Raw genomic sequence first — 23,035 nt, 5'->3', positions numbered from 1 at the left:
GGAGCATGGCCAGGACAAAGGGTCTACGACTTATGATCTGAACTTAGACTTAGGATTGAGGGCCAAACTGGCCAATTAGTATTGCATATCATGCAGCGTCATGCCCAGTATAAAATGAGGGTCAGCCGGAAAGAAGGGCCTTTGCTCTTCCAGGGCTCTCACTCTTGAACTCTCACTCTATTTTTGGGCCTCTAACTCATCCAGGATTGTGGTGTCGGGACTTATCTGTTTTGGGATCATTAGTCCAGGACAGGACGGACTTCAGTCAAGGGGTGGTGAGCAATTACACTGTGCATCACTTGTTTGTATATATTTATCATGGTGTATATATATATATTCTCATATAGTATTAGTAGTAGTATTAAATTGTTCTTATCTCAACCCACGGGTGTCTTTCCCTTTTCCCCTTTAATTCTCTTTCCCATCCCCTGGGATGTGGGGAACTGGCTGCGTGGAGTTTAGTTGCCAGCCGGCCTAAACCACAACAACTTATAATGCCTGTTCTAATTGCTCAGCTGCTGTGCAGCAGTAGCTCCACAGTTACATCACTTGCCATATTTGCTGATAATTTTCCAAGGGAGGGTTGGTCTGTCAGGTGAGGTAATAGGCATTTTAAAGCAGAACTTCAAAGCTGTCCAGGACCTCTTCCATCTGCCAAAATGACCCTGAACGTTGTACAGCCATTTACATCAGAGCAAGATGCTGCCAATCTGATGGAGGTGTGTTTTGTACCCGTTCTATATAGATACAGATAATTTCCCAAACGCTGAGCAACTGCAGCACTCAGAAGCACCAAGAGAGGTGTGGTTGGAGCATGGCAGAGAGAAAGCCAGGAGAAGACGGGAGGGATGGACCTCTCCTAGATTCTGAGCTCCCAAGTGAAGGGATTATGGATTACCACCAATAGTGGAGACGTGGAATGGAAGAGAGAGATGTAACGTGAAGGAAAGTAACAAAGATAAAGACAGGGGAAACCCGGGACACAATGGGATTTGGATTAGATTGTCATTGTGGCCAAGCCTTTCAAAGTAATCTGTAGCCAGGAAACTTTAGCATCTGCTGGAGTAATTTCCCCAGTGAGAGATTTCCACTGCTCTCTGGTTTGGGCATGTGTGGGCTGAGCCCGAGGGGCTGAAAACAGCCTGGCCCTTCGCGCTGAGGTCCGGGAGGCTCCGTCTCACAGAGGCGAAATACTTCAGCGAGTATTGCAAAGGGAAGATCAGAGGTGTGTGAAATCCCGACGATATGAAAGTATTAGCGCAATTCCTCCCGAGTCCGACTTGGAGATCAGCACCGGCGGCGGGGGAGGGAAAGCCCGGCGGAGCCCGGCCCGCCGGCAGCCGACCGGCCGCGGGGAAGCTGCTACCGAGACACTCCCGCAGGGAAACCCGGGGTCTGCCGCTCCCCGCCCCCAAAACCAGCGCACGCTGAACAAGTACACTCTGCAAAAAGTATCCATGGGGCAAGTTATAACGGGGAACAGCTCGGACGAATCTCGGTGGGGCGGGAGAGCGGCGGTGGCGGGGCAGAGGCCGGCGCCGAGAGCTCCTCCCGGGGCCCGCGGCTGAAGCGGCGGCGGCGGCAGAGTACCCGCTTCAGCCCGCCGCCCTCCCGCCTTTCTGCCAGCTCCCTCCGACCGCAGCTCCCAAAGCCTCCAGAGCTCGCCCGGCGCCGGCGGGCGGGGAAGGGGACGAGCGCCTCCGCTCCCCGCCCGCACCTTCCCGCCGCGGGGCGAGCAGCCGGTCCGCCGGGACCCGGCCCCGGCAGAGGGCGCCGAGCCCGGGCCGGGGCGGCCCCGCCTCCGGCCTGCGAGCGGCGGCGCGGGGACGGCGGCGGCAGGCCCGGGCCCGAGGCGCCGGCAGGACGCAGGTAACCGCGCCTCGGCCGCGGCCCGAGCCTGGCCGGGTCTCCCCTTCGGCAGGGGCGGGGCAGCGGCGGCCTCCGCCGCGGCTTCAACGTCGCGGGAACGGGGGAACCGCGGGGGCCGGCGTGGCCTCCCCCGGCGGCGGGGGCGAGCGTGGGCCTGGCCTGCGCGCCGCGGCCTCCGCTGCGGCAGCGGCCGGAGAAGCGGAGGTGCCGCGGGCCCTCCGGTCGCCGCGGGCCCGCCACCGTCCGGGACCGTCGCCTCCGCGGGGGAGGGGGTCTCTGCGGGCCCGCTCCGCCCGCCGCCAAGGCTGGCGCTGGCACGGTTGCCTGCTTCCGGAGGGGCTGCCGGCCGCCGGCGGCGCTCAGCCTTGCGGCCCCCCGGGCGGGCGGTGAAGCTCGGTCCGCGTTACGGTTTGCAGAGGTGAAGAGCCGCCTTCCCGCTCGGGGGGTGCTGCCGGCCCCCCCGGCCGGGGCCCTCTCCGCGGCCGCCCGTACCCGCTGGCCAACAGTGAGGTCGAGCACTGAAAATAAGCAGTAATAATTGTGTACGTGTTCCCAAAGCTGTTCTAGGAATTTGTCCCCAAACTGAGGAGAGGCGTAAGCCTTCTGTGAGGATTGTGCCATCCTAAATTTTAGACTGTATGTCATGTATTTTAAGTTCACGTATTTAAATAATTAAAAAAAAAAGTCGAGGGAGTTGTGGTTATTTTTATTTGGCCAGTAATTGCCCTCATTGATAGCAACATTTTTCCAGCCACAAAAAAGACCTCATTCACATTTCGGCTGAGTTCACTGGGGTGAAGGGAACCCAGGCTCCGGGCTCGTGAAGAAGCACGTGTTTCCTCCACACATGTGAGGCCATAATAAAAGCCAGTGCTCCACCTAGCTAGGAAGGACTGTAAATCCATTTCTAAGAGTGCTGAAAGACATCTGGGGTTTTTTGGGTGTTTCCACCTGCTTGTCCCATCTCAACAGTACTGGGGAGCTTGCACATGAGACTGTTGTTGCTGGCCTCAGTCCTGCTGCAGTACGTAGAGCAGTGCAATTTCTCCTGAACTGTACTCTACCAGGATTCCTTTGGAGTTGCCAGGATTTGCCTTTTGGAGAAACAGGAGGGAATGTTGTGCAACATTCTGCCACGCAGGAGTGTTGTGATCTGAGCAGAGACTGAAGTCAAGCAGCTTTTGACTCTTCTGGGTTTCATTGCATGCGGTATTGAGCAAATTGCTTTTATTGAGAGTGAGTCATGAGAAATGCAGGTCTCCCTGTGCTTTCTATGACATAGTTAACTTAATTTCTGTTTCTTCTGTGGATTCTATTTCAGATGTAGGGAGGAAAATGCCACAGATATGTTTGGACAGTTAATATTAAAACACTAGAAGAGGAGGTATGAGTGGAGAATTCGACTGGGGGTTTTAGTGTATGGTCTTCTTCTGATGTTTTAGCTCTTTGTAATGGTGGACAGCATTTAAGAAAGGCAGATCATAAAGCCGGTACAGCCTTGTGCTTTTAGATGATGCATTGCTCTACAGGGAACTAGATAATAATCTTTTTGTAGTAACTGTTGTGCTGTACCTGGAGAAATCCTTCCAGTAGTCAAAGCAGTTGCATCATTTTTACATATGAATGTTTGCTTTATTTTAGGGTATGCTATGACTGGCTTCAGGCTCCCCATCACTGCTTTTAGAAAACTAAATGTCTGGTTTGGACTGTGGGAGAAATTCCCCTCTAATAAACTGTATCCCTCTTGGAGGAGAAGCGTATTCTGTAGCTGTCAAGCAAGCACAGTAAACTACAGAAGATGTTTCAGCTTCTCCCCAGTAAAGCTCTGTGCACTAAGACTTTCTCCAGAGTATATCTCAGTACTTCCTCTGCGGAACAAAAGTAACAAAAGCTCTAAAAGGAGCAGACAAACCGTACAAGAAGAAGAAGAAGAGGAAGAAAAGGACGAAGATGAAGAGGAAAGCGATTTGGAAGATGAATTTGAAAACGACCCCAATGTAGTAAAAGATTACAAGGATCTTGAAAAAGTAGTGCAGTCTCTTCGATATGATATGGTCATGAAAGCTGGTCTAGACATGGCAAGAAAGTAAGTACAGAAGAAACAACCTGGTGATGAGAAATATGTCATGTATCTAAAATTTTAGTTTTTGATAATCTTTGACTGCTGGAATAACTCAGTATTTGGGGTTTTTTTGGTGTAGCTGCTTTGACTGTCTGAAAATATATTTTGGTCATATGGGTGTTCTTGTTTGCTTCACCGTATCTCCCTTAAAACAGCCTGTTTTCTGGTGTCTGCAGTATTTCTAAGATTGATGAGGAGGCATTTTCTATCAAGTACTATTTCTTTAAAGTGAAGAAAACACAAAATGCTCTATTAAGTAATAGATCTATTTGAGATTGAGGGAGTAATAATGTGCTACTTAATGGCTGTAGAAATAGGTGAGGTTAAGTATAAACATAACATACAAGGTCAAGCAGGTAAATGTGCACTTTGTATCACAATGTTTGATATAAAGCAACCTACAGAAGCCTTATGTTGCCGTGTTGTTAGAATATTAGTATAACTTGATTCCTTAAAAATTATTAAACTGGCCGGTGCAGGAAAGGGGATGTTATTCCTTGGATATTCGGGAGACAGGTCTTTAGAAACAGCTTTTTATTGCTTGTACCTATGGCACAGAGCAACTATATTATTTAATATCCGTGAAAGACTTTTTCTTTACTTCCAGTTCAAGTCTGTTCTGACCTTAAATAAAGGTATCCTTTATGTGCAAATTAGAGTTATGGAAATGTGCCCTGCACATGAATGGTGTTCTTGTGTATCTGCAAAGAAACAATTGCTGCACACTGTAAATGCAATAAAACCTTGTTTTTCTTCAGTAAAGTAGAAGATGCATTCTACAATAATGAACTCAGGCTGAATGGAGAAAAACTATGGAAGAAAAGTAGAACTGTAAGACTTTTTAAAATTTAAATCTTTTAATACAGTGCAAGAAAATAATTAAGGCATGACCTCTTCTTCTCCCTCCTTTTCCTTGGGTCGGAAGAGCTAACCACTAAATCGCTCTGCAAAGGTGAATGAATAGCATTGCTAACACCACTTCCAGCTTTGTGTGTGTGTGTGACCATGATTCCCTGAGTAGGACGTTATTCCCTAAGGCAGACAGGAGACTTGTGGTATTAGAGAGTAAAAACTAAGGCTGAAAGTCAGGAGAAGGCAGACGGTGGCAAGGACGGAACTCTGAAGGAAGTGATGACAGATGGGAGGTTGACGGAGTAGAAATGATTAAATCTGAGATACTGGTGGAGCAGGCACTATTAAAGAAAAGAGAAATTTTGGTGACAGAAAAGTATTGAAACTGGGGTAGCTCAGGAAAGGTTTTTCTGTCTGTAATAGAGCACACAGGAAAACAGGAGAAGAGCCAGAAGGGTTGCAGGCCATACTCTTTCACAGCAGAGCTGACCAGAATGGTGACAAACAGACTTCTACCCACCCTTCATTGACAGTGATCCTAGGTAGTGGTTACTGTCATCAGAGGGCAGTAAGAAGAAAAGCTTTAATTCCTGATCCCCTAAAGCTAAGGCTAGCTTTTGAGCGGCATACTGCTTTTGTGACTTGAAAGGAACACAAGCAGTTGACCCGCGCTCTGTTTTTTAGAGCACTTTAGAAACTGTTTTAAAGGAGGGAGGGAGAACTTTGCTTTTTGCTGATTTGTGTCTGTGTAGCTACAAAAAGATTGGCAGGAAATGCCCTTGAGGAAAAAAAACATACAACGTAACACCTGTTTGAGGGAGTTAGGTGTCAGTTGTAGAACAGGAAGGGTAAAGCTCTTGGCAGAGAAGGTCATGAGACATTTAATTGCTTTGCCAGGGCTTTCCTAGAAGTTCATAGCTGGAGGATCTAGAGCAGGTCTAGTATTGCCTGCCTTCCTCCTCTTCTGTGAGATAAGAATATTAAATGGAAAGCAAGGAACAAAATTAAAATTGGACATAGAGTGCGGGGATTTGTTTTCCCCAGGGAATGCTTATAATCACTCATCTTCTTTTTCTGTTTCCAGGTGAAAGTTGGTGACACGCTGGATCTCATAGTAGGTGAAGATAAAGAAACGGGAACTGCTGTAGTTATGCGGGTGGTCTTAAAAAAAGTATCTAACAAAACTGAAAGTGAAAAATACAAAATAATTCTGAGGCGTTGGAAAAACTTAAAAGTGCCCAAACAGGATGTACTTAAGTAACAGGGGGTTGCATGTGGCAGCAAAAGATTTTTGCAGAAAAATGTATTTGTTGTTAAATACGGATTTTGGTTAAAATTACAGTAGCCTTTTTTAAGGGCTTGTGTCAGAATGTTGTCTCCCTCTGCTGTGTACATCAATATTCATGCAATAAACCCGTCACTTTTTACTGTTAGTTTTGTTTCATGGTACTGTGGGATAAAAGATCCAACCCTTACATTTCCAGGCAGTTTCCTTACAGAATGTTATAAATAATGAACCAATAAAGACTAATTGGATCACTGTTTAATTGCTGTCTGATTAAGGTTACATTAAAGATGACATCACAACAAGCAGAACTGTTTCTTAGCTTTATCTCTAGATTCATTAAATAGTTTGGGATAATAGGGATAAAAACCCCAATTATGTAAAATTGCTTCGTTTTTCATTATTGGTTTGATCTTGATTAACAGTACTAACTCTGTGCTTATATACACTGCTGCTACACCAAGAATACAGAAGGATACTGGTTGCAGCTGCGTAATTCTAAGCAGAAAACTTTACAGGGACAGAGAATGAATCATGGCAGCGATACTTTGCTCTCATGGAGAAGGCAGCTCAGTCAGGAGAAAGGTGTAGTACTGCTGATTTTTGCGGTATAAGTAACCATGCAGAGGAAAATGAAATCTCAGTGGTGTCACATATTCATTTCAGTGCAGCATTTAAGAGAATATTTAATACTTCGATGGTGTAAAGATCTGAGCAAAGGTCAGACCATGCTGTGATGAAAGCTCCTGTCTGTACTACTACAGGAAAATACTGTCACTTAGGACAGGTATTTCAGGAGTAACCACTCACACTTGTAATGTTGAACATATGCTTCTCCTAACACAAGCAACTTGTTGGATGAACTGTGGTGCAGACAGAATTTTTACTTTTTATATGTTCAGACAGCCACACGCAGGAGTGTGTTTACAGGAAAGCAGGCTAGTAGGAGCGGGTGGCTACTGTTCATCCAGTCCACGGTCTGCTCCCTACCTAGTCTGGGGAGCCCAGAGGGAAGAAAATAGCCCAGAAGAGCAGCAAGAGTATAGTCCAGGACACTTTTTCTTTGGTGTTCCTGAAATCTAAGTGGGCAGGCAAGAAACTCTTGCTCACAAAGCAAACCTAGTGCTCGGACCATCCGGTACACATAAAGCTCTGGTAAATTTAACAACTGGATTTTCACTGCATAACACGTCTCTGGGGGGAGAGGAAACAAGGGTGCTCACCTGCTTAGGAGAGCATGGGAACTGTTGGGCTCAACTGCCAACAGCTGCTCAAGGACTGTGTTTAAGCAGGCTGTACCTGCAGCTGTCCATAGCCTCAGAAGTGATGGCAGCTGAGTATGGGATTTAGAATAATTTCTAGCTTTCTTCAGGCATAGCTGAAATCTGTGCTGTTCTGGACTTTTTTTTTTTTTTTTGTGATTGTGTAGATGTTTAAAGATGCAGCTACATGCCTAGTTAATGTTTTAGAGGCACAGTGACCTTTTTAAAAAAATGGTTCTTAAGAGGACAAGCTTTCCTAGGGGATTTTAGTGATCCTTATGCTGTAGAAGTGAAGGGATTCAGCACAGCAAGCACCCGCAGGAACATGGCAAGCTGTAGGTTCACTGTGGGCATCACTGTCTCCGCTGTATTCGTTGGAGGCTGCACCAAGTGCTATGGAAATAAACAGATGAGATGCACCCTCTGTTCCCCAATTCCAATTGTTCCCCAATTGCTCCTCTAAGTGGCTCCCAAAATCTCCAGGGATGCTGAGAGAAACAAACAGATGTGTCAAGAGTAAGATGTCAGTGAGCTTCAGTTGGTGGTCAGCAACCATTTGTTACCTGTCGAGTGCTTATCAGTGTGTAGTCACGCTGCCTGTCACCTCCAGCAGTAGTAGCTTACACACTAGGGCTTACAGGGCCAGAATAGGACCCCACTCGTATACCCCAGGAACACTCTGGGCTTGGAGATAGCCAAGGTACAGATGTGAAGAAATTAACTGTATGAAAGGGTCTGTTCTGTGTAGGATAAAACCAGTAACAACAAAACAAGCTGACAGCTGCCTGGCATCCAAGATGGGCAGGAAATTGCACCCCTAAAAGCCTCTGACATAAAAAAAAAGCACTGGCAGGCTAATTGCTCAAGTTGGACAGAATATGAATACAATATTAGGCCAAAAACCTTAGATTTTAACTTCTGGAAAAGCCAGTAAGGGGCTGTAAAAGGGAAGTAAAGCAGTGAAGCACTTGCAATCGAGACCTAGCCCTTTCCTAGTGATGACAAGAGACCTTTTTACCAGAGCTTGTAGTGACAGAACAAGGGGCACTGGTTTTAAACTGAAACAGGGTAATATAGAGTGTATAGAAGGAAAGAATTTTTCTGTGACGAAGGGGGTGAGGCACTGTAACACGTTGCCCAGAGAAGTTGTGGACGCCTCATCATTACAACTGTTCAAGGCCAGGTTGGATGGGGTTTGAGCAACCTGATCTCGTGGACGGTGTCCCTGCCCATGGCGAGGGGGTGGACTAGATGATCTTTAAATGTCCCTTCCAACCCAAACCATTCTGTTCTATGACTGCCACCAAAATCAGGCCTTCACTGACATATGAAGGTAGAAACAGGCTTTCATAGGTTTTAAATGTCGATCCACTAGTGGTATCAGCAAAGTAAAGGAAAAGAAAGGCAGACTTCCTGAGGAGTCTTGTGATGGCTGAGAGCACCCTCTGCAGATTCAGGATTGAAATGGTTGGAGAGAGACCTGTACCGCTTGGCTTCAGAAAAGGAAACTTCAGTCACAGGCAGGGTGATCTGAGAGGAAAACTATGACAGCAGGAAGGTGAGTAGCTGTTCTGCTTGGCTACATTGATTTGTCCTGGATAAGCTTTGATTTTGTTAGGAGTCACCTGCTTCCAGCACTGGGAAGCTGGAAGGGCAGCTTCCAGGGCACCTCCTTCAGCCAGCGCTCTGCTGCAGGAGAGGTGACCTCTCAAAACAGGATTTATATGAGCTGTGACAAAGATAATGATGAGTACTATGTATTCTGTAAGCAATTTCTGTAGGAAATTATCACTACCAATGATAAGTTTAGATGAATTTCTTTTATGATGGAGTAAAATGAGGATTTTGAAAGCCCTCTTACTACTAGAAATTTATCTTAATATTTACTAGGACAAAAAAGTAGGTAGGAAAGAATGAAGACAAACAAATGGGGATTTCTTTCTTTTTCTTTCTTAGGAAAGACAATCCTAAGACAGAATTAAGAGAGGGAACTAAACCATCACTCCAGTTATTCATTTTAAACAACTTCAAGCGCATTTGAAAAGAAGTTTCAGCATGCTCCCGAGAAATAACTCGTAACTGCATTGGTGCTGTGCCCACTACAGGTGCCAACTGAGCTGCAGTAACAATGGAAAAAATCAGAAAGTCAGACCAAGGAAGTGAAGAAACTTTGGCAATGATAGTGATTCGGTTTGTTTCATTTACTCAGAAAAATCATAGGCTTGAACCTGCCATGCTTGTTCTCCCACAGATTTTAAGAGCAATCAACTAAAATGTGCATGGTAAGAACATTTATCAGTTTATGCCTCATCCTCAGTACAGGCAAGCTTGACATTGAATTTTCCAGCTGTTTCACATCTCTCTAATCAGTGAAACAAGCTCTGAATAAAAATAAATTATGAATAAAACCTGCATATTATTTTATGTGATTCTTGGGGGTGTAGAATTCATGTTAGCCCCTTCCAGCATGAAATTAGACCTGGTGTGCCTTTGTAGAGCTTCGAGCACACAATTCTCTGCTTCTCACTGCTGTAACATAAATATCAAACAATCGAAAAGAGACAAATGACAGATTTAAAAAAAAACGTACCTAGAAATAAATTATATGCATTTTGAAGATAAGAAAAAACCAGTCACAAACATTTCTTAGTAAGTGAAACAGTTTGGTGCCTGTAATGCATTAGCATAACAAAGTGGTCGACTTCAAGTGAAAATTTTTCCCATTTGTAAACTTGTTGATTCTGTCAGCTGAATACAGTTAATGGGCAATAAAGTGATGTATATTTGATCTCCTTTTTGATGTGCTGGTTTACATCTTTTACAGAGCTTCTAATAGGTTTTAATTTGTGGAAAATGGGTAAGACACAAAAATACAGTTACGAGACATAACACTGTTTTTTTATGAAAGCTGTCAGAAGTGGGCTATTCAATGCTTCTCCAAAGCTGATACATTTAAACTGTAAGAAGTAGATGACAGAGACATTTGATATTCACCTTAACAGGGTTTACTAACCTGGTAGGTAGACAGTAATGTTCATCCCTAGGAAGTCAGTGTGTGCATGGCTACGTATGTTCCAAACGCTTCAGTATCTACTATTCTTCCTATCAGACCCTCACTTTCAAAACAAGTTTACCCTTTTAAATAAAAAAAGCGTGAAGGACAGAAAAATCTTTTAAAATGCCTGCAGCAAACCGGAGTATTTTCATTTATGTACTGTTCGACTACCTAAGGTTATCTCAGATCTTAGTAATGGACTTTATAGGGAAAAATTCCTGCTCGTACTCAAGCAATCACCAGACAACATTCCTCTTATATGAAAATAATATACCTTTAATTTATTTACAAGACTGACCAACTGGATGAAGTGGCTGTACTTCAAATGCACTGCAAGAGCTTTCATTAGTGAACTATGTCACTATTGATATGTCTGTATTTTCTTGGTATCAGTTATAAAACATACAATCAAACAAATCACGAAAGGGTTGTGAAGAGTGAGATAAAAGGAATGTACACAGCAATTAGACAGAAGTTAAGAGAAAAAAAACCAATGAAAATCTTCCTATGCCCACTTTCAAATACGTAATTTTTAAAGGTGAAAGTTGTTTTTTTGCTATTTAGTAGACAATATGAATGGACTTATTTTTTGACTTAACGTTGACACCTACAGTAAAAGCCAGTATGTCTCAAATTTGCATGCTAGCTAGTAACATCTGTCAATTGTAGAAAAGTTTAATATATATCGAATTCTTCTGGGAGCTTCAATATCACTAAGTGGTGAAACGTGTATGACATCAAGATAAGAAAATATAATTATATTTCTTACCTTCTGGCCAGCCATTCGCAACAACAAATTAAGCAGCTGTTAATATTTTCTGTCATTTTATATCTCCCATAAAAGTGCATGTAAAAAATTTCACAGAGGTGCTAGGTAGCATACAATTACAAAAGAAAGTCTTGGTTTCTGATACATTCAATTTGCTAAATTTATGCACTAAAAGGAAAGATAAGATGCAGACACTGTGATATCAGTTCTTTATCTTTGGTAAAATGTTTCTGTTTTATTACAGCCATATTTGCTCTGATATCCATTTTGTGCATGGTCTGCTATTACTTAAATCAACAGGAAACATTTAAATGGATATAAACAGTATCAGTGAAATTTTTAGTACATTCATGACTTTCTTCATACATTCTTTAAGAATGTTGCTAGCATTTGGGGAAAATGAGCGAATGCTACTCTCTATTATGATTTACTCCTGGTTTAACATAATACTTTTCCTAGTTCTTGCCGTTGGGAAAAAATGTTTTGTTTTGCTTTTAAAAGAAAGGGATCAATATGACTCTAAGCACAATAAATTCTAAAAATCTGAAGTAAAAATATCAAGTATTTTGTACTTTCTTAGAAATGCTAAAATAGAAAACTACACTGGAACTGACTTAAGATTTGATACTATGACCCATCTAAGTAAACAACAAAAAAGGACCACAGAGAACAACAACAACTGCTCTAAGGTGTTCCAGTGACATCAGTAAGTGATCACTGTCTTTACTGTCTTAAAAAATCCATGTTTGACTCTCTCTCACCATTTTTATCAGTATTAAAAGAAAAAAAAAAGGAAGAAAACTAGTTTTAAAGCAGCACTCTCCAGTGACAAGTCATACAGCAAATTCACATTGTGTTCATGGTGGTCTTTGTTACACTTGAACATATTAATGACGCAAACTTGATCGTATGAACCTAAGTTATACATACACAGTTATGCCTCCAAATAGCTACTAATTACGCTATATCAATTTGGCAAAGTGAGGGAGTTCAATATCCCTGCACCTGAAATATCCAGATGCTGCTGCATTCATGCAAAGAATGAGTTACAATACCACAGCTCATACATGGGGACCCTGAAACACTCAATTCCATCACAAAACCAATCTTTGCACATACTTTTTATATATGCAATTCAATATGAGCACTGGAAACCTTTGGAATCATGATTTTGATAGAGAGTAAGGTCTAAAATTTTTCTGAGTTCTTGTTTCAGGTCTTTTTGTTGTTGTTGTCTTTGTTATTTTACAAATAGACTGGCAAGCAGCTGATGGCAAGATACAGGCTTGGGTCTGTTCTGCTGGCTTCATTCAGACGAGTCATCCTCAGTCACATCAGCAGTGACACCGGACAAAACATAAAAAGAACTCACAGGGGGTAGGATCAAGCTTGTGGTGTCAATAAAAAAAAAAAAAAATTCACATTGTGTCTATGCTTGTATCTCAATTCTTCAACAGTTCATTCTTGGTTCTAGAAATAAAACCTGGGTAACAGTCAAAAATGCAAACACCACCATTCTGACCCATTCTTTGACACGATATTATTATTATTTTCAGTATCTCAGTAACATCAAGAACAAAAGAAATGTGAAGCTGCAATTCCTGTAGAAGCAAAGTCTGATATTCCAATGATTTCCAATGAACATGGCACTTTTGAATTTAAATTAAGTTTAAATTTCAAACTCCAAATTAACTAACAAGACTCTTTATAAGGGTATAATGAAAAACAGCCCCTGAAGAGCATAATGATTTAAAAAAAAATTATTTATTATTAGAAAGTGATAAAAAAGGAAGATGCAGGAATGGGGAGTGGAGTAATACCGTTTCAATACATGTATTTGCACCAGTGAAATCCTGCTCTCAGGGAGTCACTGATAGCTCTGTCGCCGATGACTTCTGGCCTTCACCCATGTACAAATGTAGTAAGCCACTTCCCACTGCTGCGGTGCCCACATAGATGCAACACACACACATTAAAACGCAAAAAAACCACCTCAGTGCCTGACTGTCCTGGATGCTGAGCACCCTCAGCTCCCGACAGGCCCCTCAGTCTCAATCAAAGCATGATCCTGACAATAATTTAGTGGTCAAAGTCTTAGGAATTTAAAGAGCCTGTCACTTTTTTGCTTTCTTTGCTTTTTTCAGTATATCACACTTTTTTCTGTTAGGACGCCGGCATCTTTCGTCAATGCTCGGTATACATTCATAATGCCATACTTCTTCCATTTTCTCCACGGGGTAAACTGCCTCCACGTAATGACGGATCAGTCTCAGTCTGATAGGATCAAGCTGTTTTTTGTTACAAGCACCTGAATGGTTGTATTGCAGTCTGAGATTCTCCGCAGTAAAGAGTTCGGGAAAGAGTCTTACGAGAAGCCTGGCAGCAAAGTTGCCGACCGACAGGCTCTGCTGCACTATCTCTCTTACCTCCTTATCAGACAGCAAATACAGAGAAGGCACTGGGAAGTCTGGATTAGGAACAACAAGTTCATCAAGTGGTATCTTGCAAAAATCCTTGCTGCTTCTTTCTGGTGGCAGTGGCGGCCCTTCGAATTCTTCTCGAAACCTCTCGGGGTTTATTGCATAGCTGAGAAATTCCCTCCTGTCGGGCCCCGGCACGTGGATTTTCCGTTGCTGTTGGTAGGAGCGCCTTTGCTCCGTGTCTCTTCGTCGACATCTCTCGTCAAGCTTCCCAACAAACTCCAATGTCCACACTCTGTCATTCTTTGCTCTGGGGTACAGTATCTGCACATAATGTCGTATTAATTTAATTCTAGTGGGGTCGAGCTGTTTCTTGCCTAAAGACCCGCTACAGTTGTACTGTTTCCGTAAGTTTTCGTGAGTAAACAGTTCAGGAAATAAGAGAACAAGCAATCGAGAGGCAAAGTTGCCTATGGAAAGACTGCTCTCATATATGCTTTTAATCTGTTCTTTGTTCAACAGGTAATCTGGGACAGGGACATCAAAATCGGGAGGGGGAAAGTCAAGTTTGTCAAAGTCTATGGGTACAAGCCAAATTTTTTTGGAGCGCCTGCCAGGTTTTTCATATTCAAAACTGTCTTCCACTTTTATGATTGACAGATCATCGGGTAAACTAGAAGAATCGTAACAGTCATCTCTCATCTGATCGCATTCACTCCCATCCATATACGTATTTTCAAGCTCATCATTTATTCGCTGAACACATTGCTGCAACCAGGCTTCTTCTTCTTGCACATCTGGAAAGTAAATTTCAGTGTACCTACGGATTATTTGAAGCCTATGAGGATCCAGCAGTTGTTTTCCAGAGTCTCCAAAGCAGCTGTACCTTTCCGCTAATTTTCTGTGGTCAAAGAGTTCCGGAAACAATCTGTGTAACAAAAAAACAGAAAACTCCCCTGGAGAAGAAGCTTCATCTAAAAATTCATTGAGATCCTGAGCATCCAGCATGTAATCTGAGGCAATGGCATTACTCCGGTCCAAGGACAAAGCTTCCTCCTGCTCTTTATCCTCCATAAAATGAGAGGATTCGACCTGCTCAGTCTCATAAAAACTGGACGATTGCACATTCTGCTGACTGTTTTCCATTTCCCTTTGAGCCCAAAATCTATTGAAAAAATCATTGACTTGAGGCAAACACTCCACCTGCCACACAGTTGTATTCTTCACAGAAGGATAACAAACTTCCACGTAGTTACGGATAAGCTGCAGATGAAGAGATTCAAGTTTCCTTTTGTTGAGAAAGCCGCATGCACTGCAGCTTCTGCTGAACTCATCGTCGCTGAAGAGCTCTGGGAAGAGCTGCACTAGCAACCGGCAAGCTAAGTCTCCGCCTGACGTGCTCTGATCCATGATTTGTTTGAGCTCCGCAGAAGTCAGCTGGTACTCCGGGGGAGGCTTGAAGTCTGCAACGGACTCTGCTGGACTGACTTGCTTTTTAATTCTGCTCACCTCCAGAGACAACAGGTCAACTTTACTGTGAAGCTGAGTCATATTGGTATTGAGGGTGTTAAGCGTGTAAAACATTTTCTGTATCAAAGAATATATATTTGGGTCGGAATCTGCGGTGGCCGCTGTTACGGCAACGGCTGCAGCCGAGTCCCTTTTGCGTTGATCGTTCAAAGTCCGAAGATGCGAAGGACTGCTGGGGTTGATTTTTTCAAACAACTCATAAGAAGCAAACTGCTCTGCTCCTGGTGGGTTCTTCTTCTCCGTGATTTTGTGTGAGATGCCGTAGAGAGGTTTTTTATAAGATGGAGTGGTTACGTCACTGAAGGATTCTTCTTCACAGAGCCACGTTACATTAGGATTCTTGTTCTTGTTTGGCTGCTCTGCATTTACCTGAGTGGGTGAGCCAGTATCTCTGTTCTTCATGTTTGAAAGGGGGCCCTTGGAATGAATAAATATTGTATTAGTAAGAGTGCCTTAAAAACATTAGCTACAAATATTGTGCCCCTTAAGCAGGCATTGTTACATAAATATGCAAAGTCAAATTTTCTCGAGTACTTAGTTGTGTTAAATACATCAAAATTAATAAATTCACTAGGAAAAAAAAAATACAGTGAAGCATTACTTAGAGTTTTTTTGTTTTAGCTCATGGCTTTCTCCATGGAATAGAAATGCAATAATAATCCTTAGTACTCTTTACCCACAGAGCTCTAAATACGCTCCCAAATTAAGTATCAATATGCCTCACCTTGCACATGAGGATCTTGGGCTGTAGAGAATTTGGGTGGCAACAAGTCAGCAACAGAGCCAAGAATAGAATCTAGATTTTCTGACTCCTAGTCCTGTGACCTTGCCACTGCCTCCTTTAATGTTCCAGCATTCTCTTTACGTTAGCTTTGGAAAATACCACAAAGGCTATAAGACAGCAAAATTATGCCCATTCTCTTCTTTCTGATGTGAGAGGTTTATATAGTTTTTTTTTTTAATTTTTATAATGGTGTACAACTCCTAAACAAGTTCTAAGAATGACTGTAATTTTTAAAAAAGTATTCTATTTAAATAAGAAAATCTTAAAAATAAAGTGAAAAGTACCTCGGTATTTTCTTTTAAAAAAGGAAAGCCTAATATTTCTTTATTTCTGAAAGGCAGGGAACTTTAGACTCCTGGGTTTCTAATCTTCTAATTATTTATATAAAAACCAGTAATGAGCTCTCAAGGAATTAATGTTCTCAATAATTTCTAACTCTTCCTCATTGCTTGAAATTGGAAGTAAGCATTTTCATCAAATGGCAGCAAATATGAAGGGCTTGGGTGGGTTGGGCTTTTTTGCAAACACATGGATATTGCAAATAATTCTTAGGAAGTTAAGTAGATAAAACAGAATCAAAATCCAACATACAGAATTCAAACATGAGAAAACACAGATTTTCGAGAAGACTGTACTGAAACATTTTGCTTGGCTCATTCTACAGAACATTAATTAGATAAACATCACAGAATGTGCATTCAAGTATTTAAACAAATGGGACACAGACTTGAAGTCTGAGCTGAAAGACACAAGCAATTTGAAATTCTAGTGAAGACCCCGCTAAGTTCTACAGTAAGGAACTTGAATCGAAACTCCTTTCTGAAAAACAGAACTTTAACACTCATGAAATTAATCTGGTCCCTATCTGTACTCACACTTGGCATCTGCTTACTGCAGTGACAAATTGAATCTAATTACTTTTTAATTTCTAATGCAATGCATACTCAAAAGAGGCTCAAAAAGAACACGCTGGTTTCCACTCCAAGTTTAGAAACCAGCAGACTCAATTAAATTGAATTTGTATTTCCAAGTTGTGCTCTCATTCACATCATACAACCCTACAAATGAAGCCTTGTGTTTACACATCCAAAGCTGTGTGGACGGACAGATGATAAAATGAAAGCATAACGCAATATATTTCGCAGTATGCAGAATCCCGAGCCATGGTGGTGCTTAGGACATCTGACTTCCAGGTCTCATTTAGAAAACTGTCCCTCCAGTCCCCTCATATTAAAGCACATTTGCTATGAGGACAGCAAGGAATCAGAGTCCTGTAACACCACCAGCTATTAAAGGGTGACTTTTACCTCAGCAAGTGGCACGATATACCCCAACTAAATCTGCTCTTTATGACTTGTAAAATACCAGAACACAAGAGACCCAACTGTGAGCAGACTGTGATGCAGATTACTCCCACCAAACTCCTGGCTCCTACACCAGGACTGAAGTCGTCATACACCACGTATACTTGTCAGTGGAGAAGCAGAGGTATTTTCAGATGATAACTCAGCTTTAGACATCACCTGAAAGCAGGTCATGAAAATCTCCACCAACAATAAACATAGTTCTGCTTCCCAGTCAGACACTCAGACAGAATTACAAATTTCTTTTACCATTTTCGACGGAAAGAACAAAACGAAACTGCAATTCTGGAAAATACATTTCTTAGAGATACGAGACCTGCTACCCAAGTAGCTAGCTCTTCCATTAACACTCTTGTTTACAGAGAATATTCCAAACTTTCCTTCACATACAGACTATGATTCATTCAATTTCTTCTCTACTAAATAGCTTGCAACAGGCCACCAGTTGTCTGTCAGTTCTTGTCAGAACTCCTGCCGTAACTTTTCCCTAATTAATTATGTAATAAAACTTGGTAATGTGGGGGTAACTTCTATTAATGCACACCTCACACAGAGCTAGGGCAAAGCAATATTAGAATGTGTACTAAACAGCACAAATTCATTGTCTTAAGTATCTTATCGCACTTTGACAGTGAGTACCGTGAAACTTTGCCTTCTCAGTTTTGGACACGGTGCTCTGGAAGAGGAGAAGTGTTCACGCTAAGAACTACAGCCGACCTCTGCTGCGGCGGCAGCAGAACTTCTGCCCTTTCACTAACACAGTTCACAGTGTCTGGATCTGGCTGCAGGACAGATCTGGTTATCTGCATTTCAGAAACATAGTCAATGTTTGACTAACAGCTGACAACACATTTGGGCCTAAATTTAAGGATTTTCTATTTCAGACGCATTTTCATTTTCTTTCCTTTTGCTTTTAATTATCTTGTCTTTATGCAGTTTCCATCTGGGAACAGCACTATGCACAGCATAAATACATGGCTTTTTGTAAATTCTCCAATTAAACTACTATTTAGTATTTTTAGTTTTCTGCAAAACTGATCTTTAAACATCAATGTATTTCAGATAATACTACACCCATTTGAGATGACCAGTTTTAATGTATCAATAGAAAATAAAAAAAGATATTATTCTATGAGACTCAAAGTACATAAGATGGTGCTGCTTTTTATATTATATTTGCACAGCAAGTTTTTATATTATATACATTCTTTGAACATTTGCAAAATGCAGTATTTTGGTAAACATCAACCAATACAAGTAATTGTGAAACAGTCTGTCACATTATCGCCAGCAGTCCTAAGCCAAGTTTTAGAAGTTGTTTAGTTATTGCTCTGTTCAGTGCTAAAGTCTAGCTAATTTACGACCTTTATTATGCTTAATAAACAAAGTCTAAATATCTGTAAAAATATACAGCATAATATTCTAGCATATGAGTAAAGAGAATAAATATATGAGCAAGAAAGACACAAAACTATTTTATCAAACACATGAGAACTTGGGAATGTCTTGCACATTTTAAGATTTTTAAACTTACAAACCTCTACACCTTTTTTTAAAAAAGAAAATTAAGGAAAATGAATTTATGGTTATGAAGTGACAAGCAGAATTTAAAAAAAAGCTAAACGTCTTCTGATAGAAAGTAATTTAGTAATATAATCACCAGTCCAAGAGTACAGTTATATAACATAAAAAGTACAGCTCTGCTTGTATCATACATAGATGCCTATGTGATATGTAGCAAAAATATACTACAAGCACAATATTCTCAAAAATAATTAAGATTTTGCCTCTGTTTAAACAGAAATAGTTAATGAAGTCATCAACTAAAAATACTGGCACTAGAAAAGTAATTAACTTTAAAAATGCTGTTAGGACTGAGAACTATTTCTGCTTGGTTATTTAACTAAACATGCTGATTCATTTGGGTCAATCAAGAATGACTTTTCATCATTGTTACTGGGTCACTTTCTGATATTATAAGTCCAAAGTTATAATTAATTTCAAATTAAATCTAAAAATTATTAAAGGCAAACAGCAATCAGTAAAATCCAAAGCAAGCACAGTTCAGACACCATTATGAAGCTCTTTTAAGCATGTGAATGTAAGTAAAACAATTGTAAAAAGAAAAAAGAAAATAAAGAAACTGTGTAATAAGATTAAAACCTACCTACCACAGGCATTCAGGGAAAAAAACAGCCCCGAGAAGTCAGAGAGATGACAGTCAAGAAAAAGAAATATGAAGAGCTATGGCTAGAAAGGAGAAATGAAATGCACAAATACAGCACGGAATAACTGGCTAGGTAGCAGAACAGCAGAAAAGGATATGTGCATTAGAGTAGGTCATAAACTAAATATAACTCAGGGCCTGAAGTTATTCAAAAGAGGATGAATTTGAATCTAGGTTATTTTAATAAAGTGCTGAGTGTGAAAAACAGGAGGTCATTATACTGCTCTAGAGGGTGTTAGGAGAGAAGTGACTATCCAACACTGGACACTACTCTTTCAGGAATCTCAAAGAGAACAACAACAATATAAGGTGATTCCTGAAGAAGAGCTGAAAAAAGAGAATTTTAGTCTTGGAAAGGAAGAACTGAGGGTGGACAACATCACACCAACTTTCCCATGTGCAGAAGACTTTTCTAGGAACAGATGGTCACTGCTCTCCCTACTGAAAAGAACAAGGACAAAAAGAAACTTGCTCAGTTTCAGCAAAGATTAATTAAAATCTCCAATTGCTAGAGAGGTGAAACACCAGAACAGGATAACAGAAGAGACCAGGCATCTCCTTCACCGGCTGGACAAACAGCAGGATTGTCACAAGTGGGATGCTGAACCAGAAGTTTTAATACATTCTGCTCTTGATATGCTGAAGTCTTCTGCATCCCTGCATTTTTATCTTTCAAGTAATATACAAATTTATGCTTGTCTCACTGACATCAAAATCTGTGTCACAGAAGGGAGAATTACAGTCCTGATTCTACCACTGAGGATCCAGCTGAGGGACTGTGTGACATGAGACGGGCTGTAATCAGAGTCATGCTCAGTTAATCCAAATCACTACCTGCTCCTACGTTCTCTGACAAACAACGAAAATATACTTCACATGAATGAAGTAACCTTAAGTGTATTTCACAGATATGATCCCTCCCCCGTTATTTAAAGAAATACCCAGACAAGTAATGTGTGCGCACTGAGTTAAGATGAGCCATATTTGACTCAAACTCGTTACTAATGCAAATCTAGTTACATGACTTGCATTTTGCTCACAGCAGCAATGAATTTAGCCTATGAAACATGAACAGAAAAATCACAGTATAGAGAAGTCACCTCTTGTGTAAAGCGTCTTTTCTTCACACTGGGTAAGACATCTTGCTGGCTCCCTGAACCATCACAACCAAGTGAGGTCTGTTTCCGTTTGTTGGAATCCTGTAGGCAAGTAACTGCGCCATCCAGTGAGTGTTTCTCAGCAGATCTGGATGTTACCGAGCAGTCTAGAGCTTCATCTTCATTATCTGTTTCTACTTTCACAATATTTTTTTTCGGAATTTTTACTGGAAAAAGAGGAGGTTTAGAAAGATAAAGCACTCATTACACTCTTAATGCAATCTTTTGTGGTTTGTTTCTTTTTATGAAAATGTGTTTTGAAGAACATCATTATTTTTTATGACTTGTACGGTAAGTATATGCTGAGGCCGCCCCAAAGTCAAGTTTTTGTTATGCTAGGAACCATTCAGGCATCCAGTAAACGACAGTTTTCTTCCCTAAAGAGCAGTCTGAACAAATAAAGCTACAGTGGGAAGATTTTTTTTGAGGGGGAGGAAGGATGTGGAGCAGAAAATATGAGTAACAAAGATAACTGTGTTTTAGACACCTTTTTAAAAAGCATTAATGTAATTTGTCTTGATTCAAGCACATTCTTTATCACGTTACAAAGGCTTTCATTCAACAACTATTTTTGCCTGACCATAAATTATACAAAGTATAACATTTTACCTTCATCATCATCAGTGATTTCAGCTGAATTCATCTTCTATTTCACTAAAGAACAAAACAAAACCACAAAAATAAGTATCAGCATCTTCTGGAATCAGGAAATACCTACATCTGTTTTAATAATTACTTTAATCTAGAGCCATTGGGCATTAACAGCCCACAGATAATTTCCAATCTGTACATCTGCAGAACCTAGCTATTTTCAGTAAATTTCATGACCATCTATAGCCCTGTTAACATGCAAATATACTGCGGACTACCTATGACAGCCAGGAATGTATTTAAAACTGTATGTCTTTTTCTGGCATGGAGAAAAGTAAAAGTAATTTTAACCTTCTCTATAAAGTATCTTGGCAGTATATAAATAGAAGTTAACTGTATTAAACTCTCCATCCTGTACCAAGTCACTACTTCTTATTATAGTAGAATGTTTTTATATTGTCATTGTGGGTGACCCAAAGTCATCTCAGAAGGAAAACTCATCGCAAACTGGAATGTATATGCTGGAGTAAGTTTTCATTTAAAAATCTTTGATCTTTTGATATGGATTGCATCAATTCAACCAGAGCAATCGGTAGATCTACCGTAACTACTTTTTTCGTAACTGTCAGCCTCTAAATAATGTAAGAATGTTTTTTGTAAGCAAAATCAAATATATGTATTATTCTAGTATGATTTTAGCACTACTTCTAACCTGAAAGACTCAGTTGTATTTCTATTTCCTTGAAAACTAATTTTGCAAATTACTTCAGGGCAAACATCAACCTGTGGACATGTTCCTCAAAGATACTCTAAATCTTTTGAAGGTCTACAAAGCAAACAAATTCATCAGATCTCACTGACCGTTACAGGGGACACGGCTGCAAACTGACACTCTCAATTGGCAAGATGGTGACTGTCACGCATCGCTCATGTTCATCTACAGACAGCATTATGTTCACTTCATCCCAGAATATTACTGATTTACATTTTCCACGGTTAAATTCTTCTTTCAAATAGCTTTCTTTCAATTGTTGCTGCCTATCCTTTAGCCAAAATCTGAAATCAAGGCAAGCTTCTTTCTGGCTGGAGCAAATGAATAAAGCAACTGGTCAATCAAAAGTGTACGTACAGCCCAGGAGTGGAAATTATACCAAAATTTAAAAGGGAGATGAGGAGAGAAAGAGAGAGGGAATCTGTTTTGGAGGGGGGGAGAAAGTCTCTACCTTACTTTTGAATACTGTTAAGAAACTCTGCAAACACTTGAACACTGTGTAGTTATGAATTTTTCTTCATCAGTAACCAATGGCTGTTAATGGTAAGTATGAGATCCCATTCAGAGCAAGATTTTGTACAATTGCACGTACATCCAAAGAAAAGATGCATGGGGTTATAAAATCACCTCATACCAGGCCACTCTAGAAGCCAAAATATCCTCTGATGTGCTGATCTTCAACATGACCTCTACATACAGCCTTATAAAAGGCATTCTTAGGAGAATAACGTGAGATTGTCTTCATCATCAAGTCATCAGAAGAAGTCTCTCTCACTTGGATGTAGAGCTACTACGAACCCCTTAGATACCTACTCCTTTTACCCACCATAATCCCCTATTTCAGGACTTTCTTTTATTCATTGATCCACATATAAATTATGCCAGTTTATAATCACTTCACTTAAATTTTTGCAAACTCTGTAGAGACCTAACAGCATGAAACATAAGCGGCCCACAGCAACTTCAAAACCATGCG

General features: G+C 41.0%; 2 protein-coding genes across 2 annotated transcripts; one reads left to right on the top strand and one right to left on the bottom strand.

The window, feature by feature from the left end:
- The first annotated feature begins 1,837 nt into the window (after window positions 1–1,837).
- On the top strand, window positions 1,838–6,344 carry MTRES1 (mitochondrial transcription rescue factor 1). Its single transcript, XM_086608139.1, has 4 exons — window positions 1,838–1,869; window positions 3,511–3,955; window positions 4,750–4,822; window positions 5,928–6,344. The coding sequence occupies exons 2-4, from the start codon at window positions 3,519–3,521 to the stop codon at window positions 6,102–6,104; spliced, it is 687 nt and encodes a 228-aa protein (XP_086464265.1). The 5' UTR covers window positions 1,838–1,869; window positions 3,511–3,518; the 3' UTR covers window positions 6,105–6,344.
- Window positions 6,345–13,328: 6,984 nt separating this feature from the next.
- BEND3 (BEN domain containing 3) lies at window positions 13,329–21,339 on the bottom strand. Its single transcript, XM_009978579.2, has 3 exons — window positions 21,306–21,339; window positions 20,640–20,863; window positions 13,329–15,581 (listed from the first exon to the last, which is right to left on the bottom strand). Exons 1-3 carry the CDS (start codon window positions 21,337–21,339, stop codon window positions 13,329–13,331), a joined length of 2,511 nt encoding a protein of 836 aa, XP_009976881.2.
- Window positions 21,340–23,035: the final 1,696 nt, after the last annotated feature.

This window comes from Tauraco erythrolophus, chromosome 2 (genome assembly GCF_009769465.1).
Source record: "Tauraco erythrolophus isolate bTauEry1 chromosome 2, bTauEry1.pri, whole genome shotgun sequence".
Taxonomy (NCBI): domain Eukaryota; kingdom Metazoa; phylum Chordata; class Aves; order Musophagiformes; family Musophagidae; genus Tauraco; species Tauraco erythrolophus.
This window is presented reverse-complemented; position numbering and strand designations above follow the sequence as displayed.

What these genes read in the sequence shown, in the direction of transcription:
- BEND3 (XM_009978579.2), bottom strand. Translation starts at nt 21,339, where the DNA reads ATGAATTCAGCTGAAATCACTGATGATGATGAAG. An exon ending in AATCACTGATGATGATGAAG is followed by an intron (nt 20,864 to 21,305) that starts GTAAAATGTTAT and finishes CTCTTTTTCCAG; the next exon opens with TAAAAATTCCGAAAAAAAAT. An exon ending in AAAGACGCTTTACACAAGAG is followed by an intron (nt 15,582 to 20,639) that starts GTGACTTCTCTA and finishes ATTCATTCCAAG; the next exon opens with GGCCCCCTTTCAAACATGAA.
- MTRES1 (XM_086608139.1), top strand. Translation starts at nt 3,519, where the DNA reads ATGACTGGCTTCAGGCTCCCCATCACTGCTTTTAGAAAACTAAATGTC. An exon ending in GGTCTAGACATGGCAAGAAA is followed by an intron (nt 3,956 to 4,749) that starts GTAAGTACAGAA and finishes GTTTTTCTTCAG; the next exon opens with TAAAGTAGAAGATGCATTCT. An exon ending in TATGGAAGAAAAGTAGAACT is followed by an intron (nt 4,823 to 5,927) that starts GTAAGACTTTTT and finishes TTCTGTTTCCAG; the next exon opens with GTGAAAGTTGGTGACACGCT.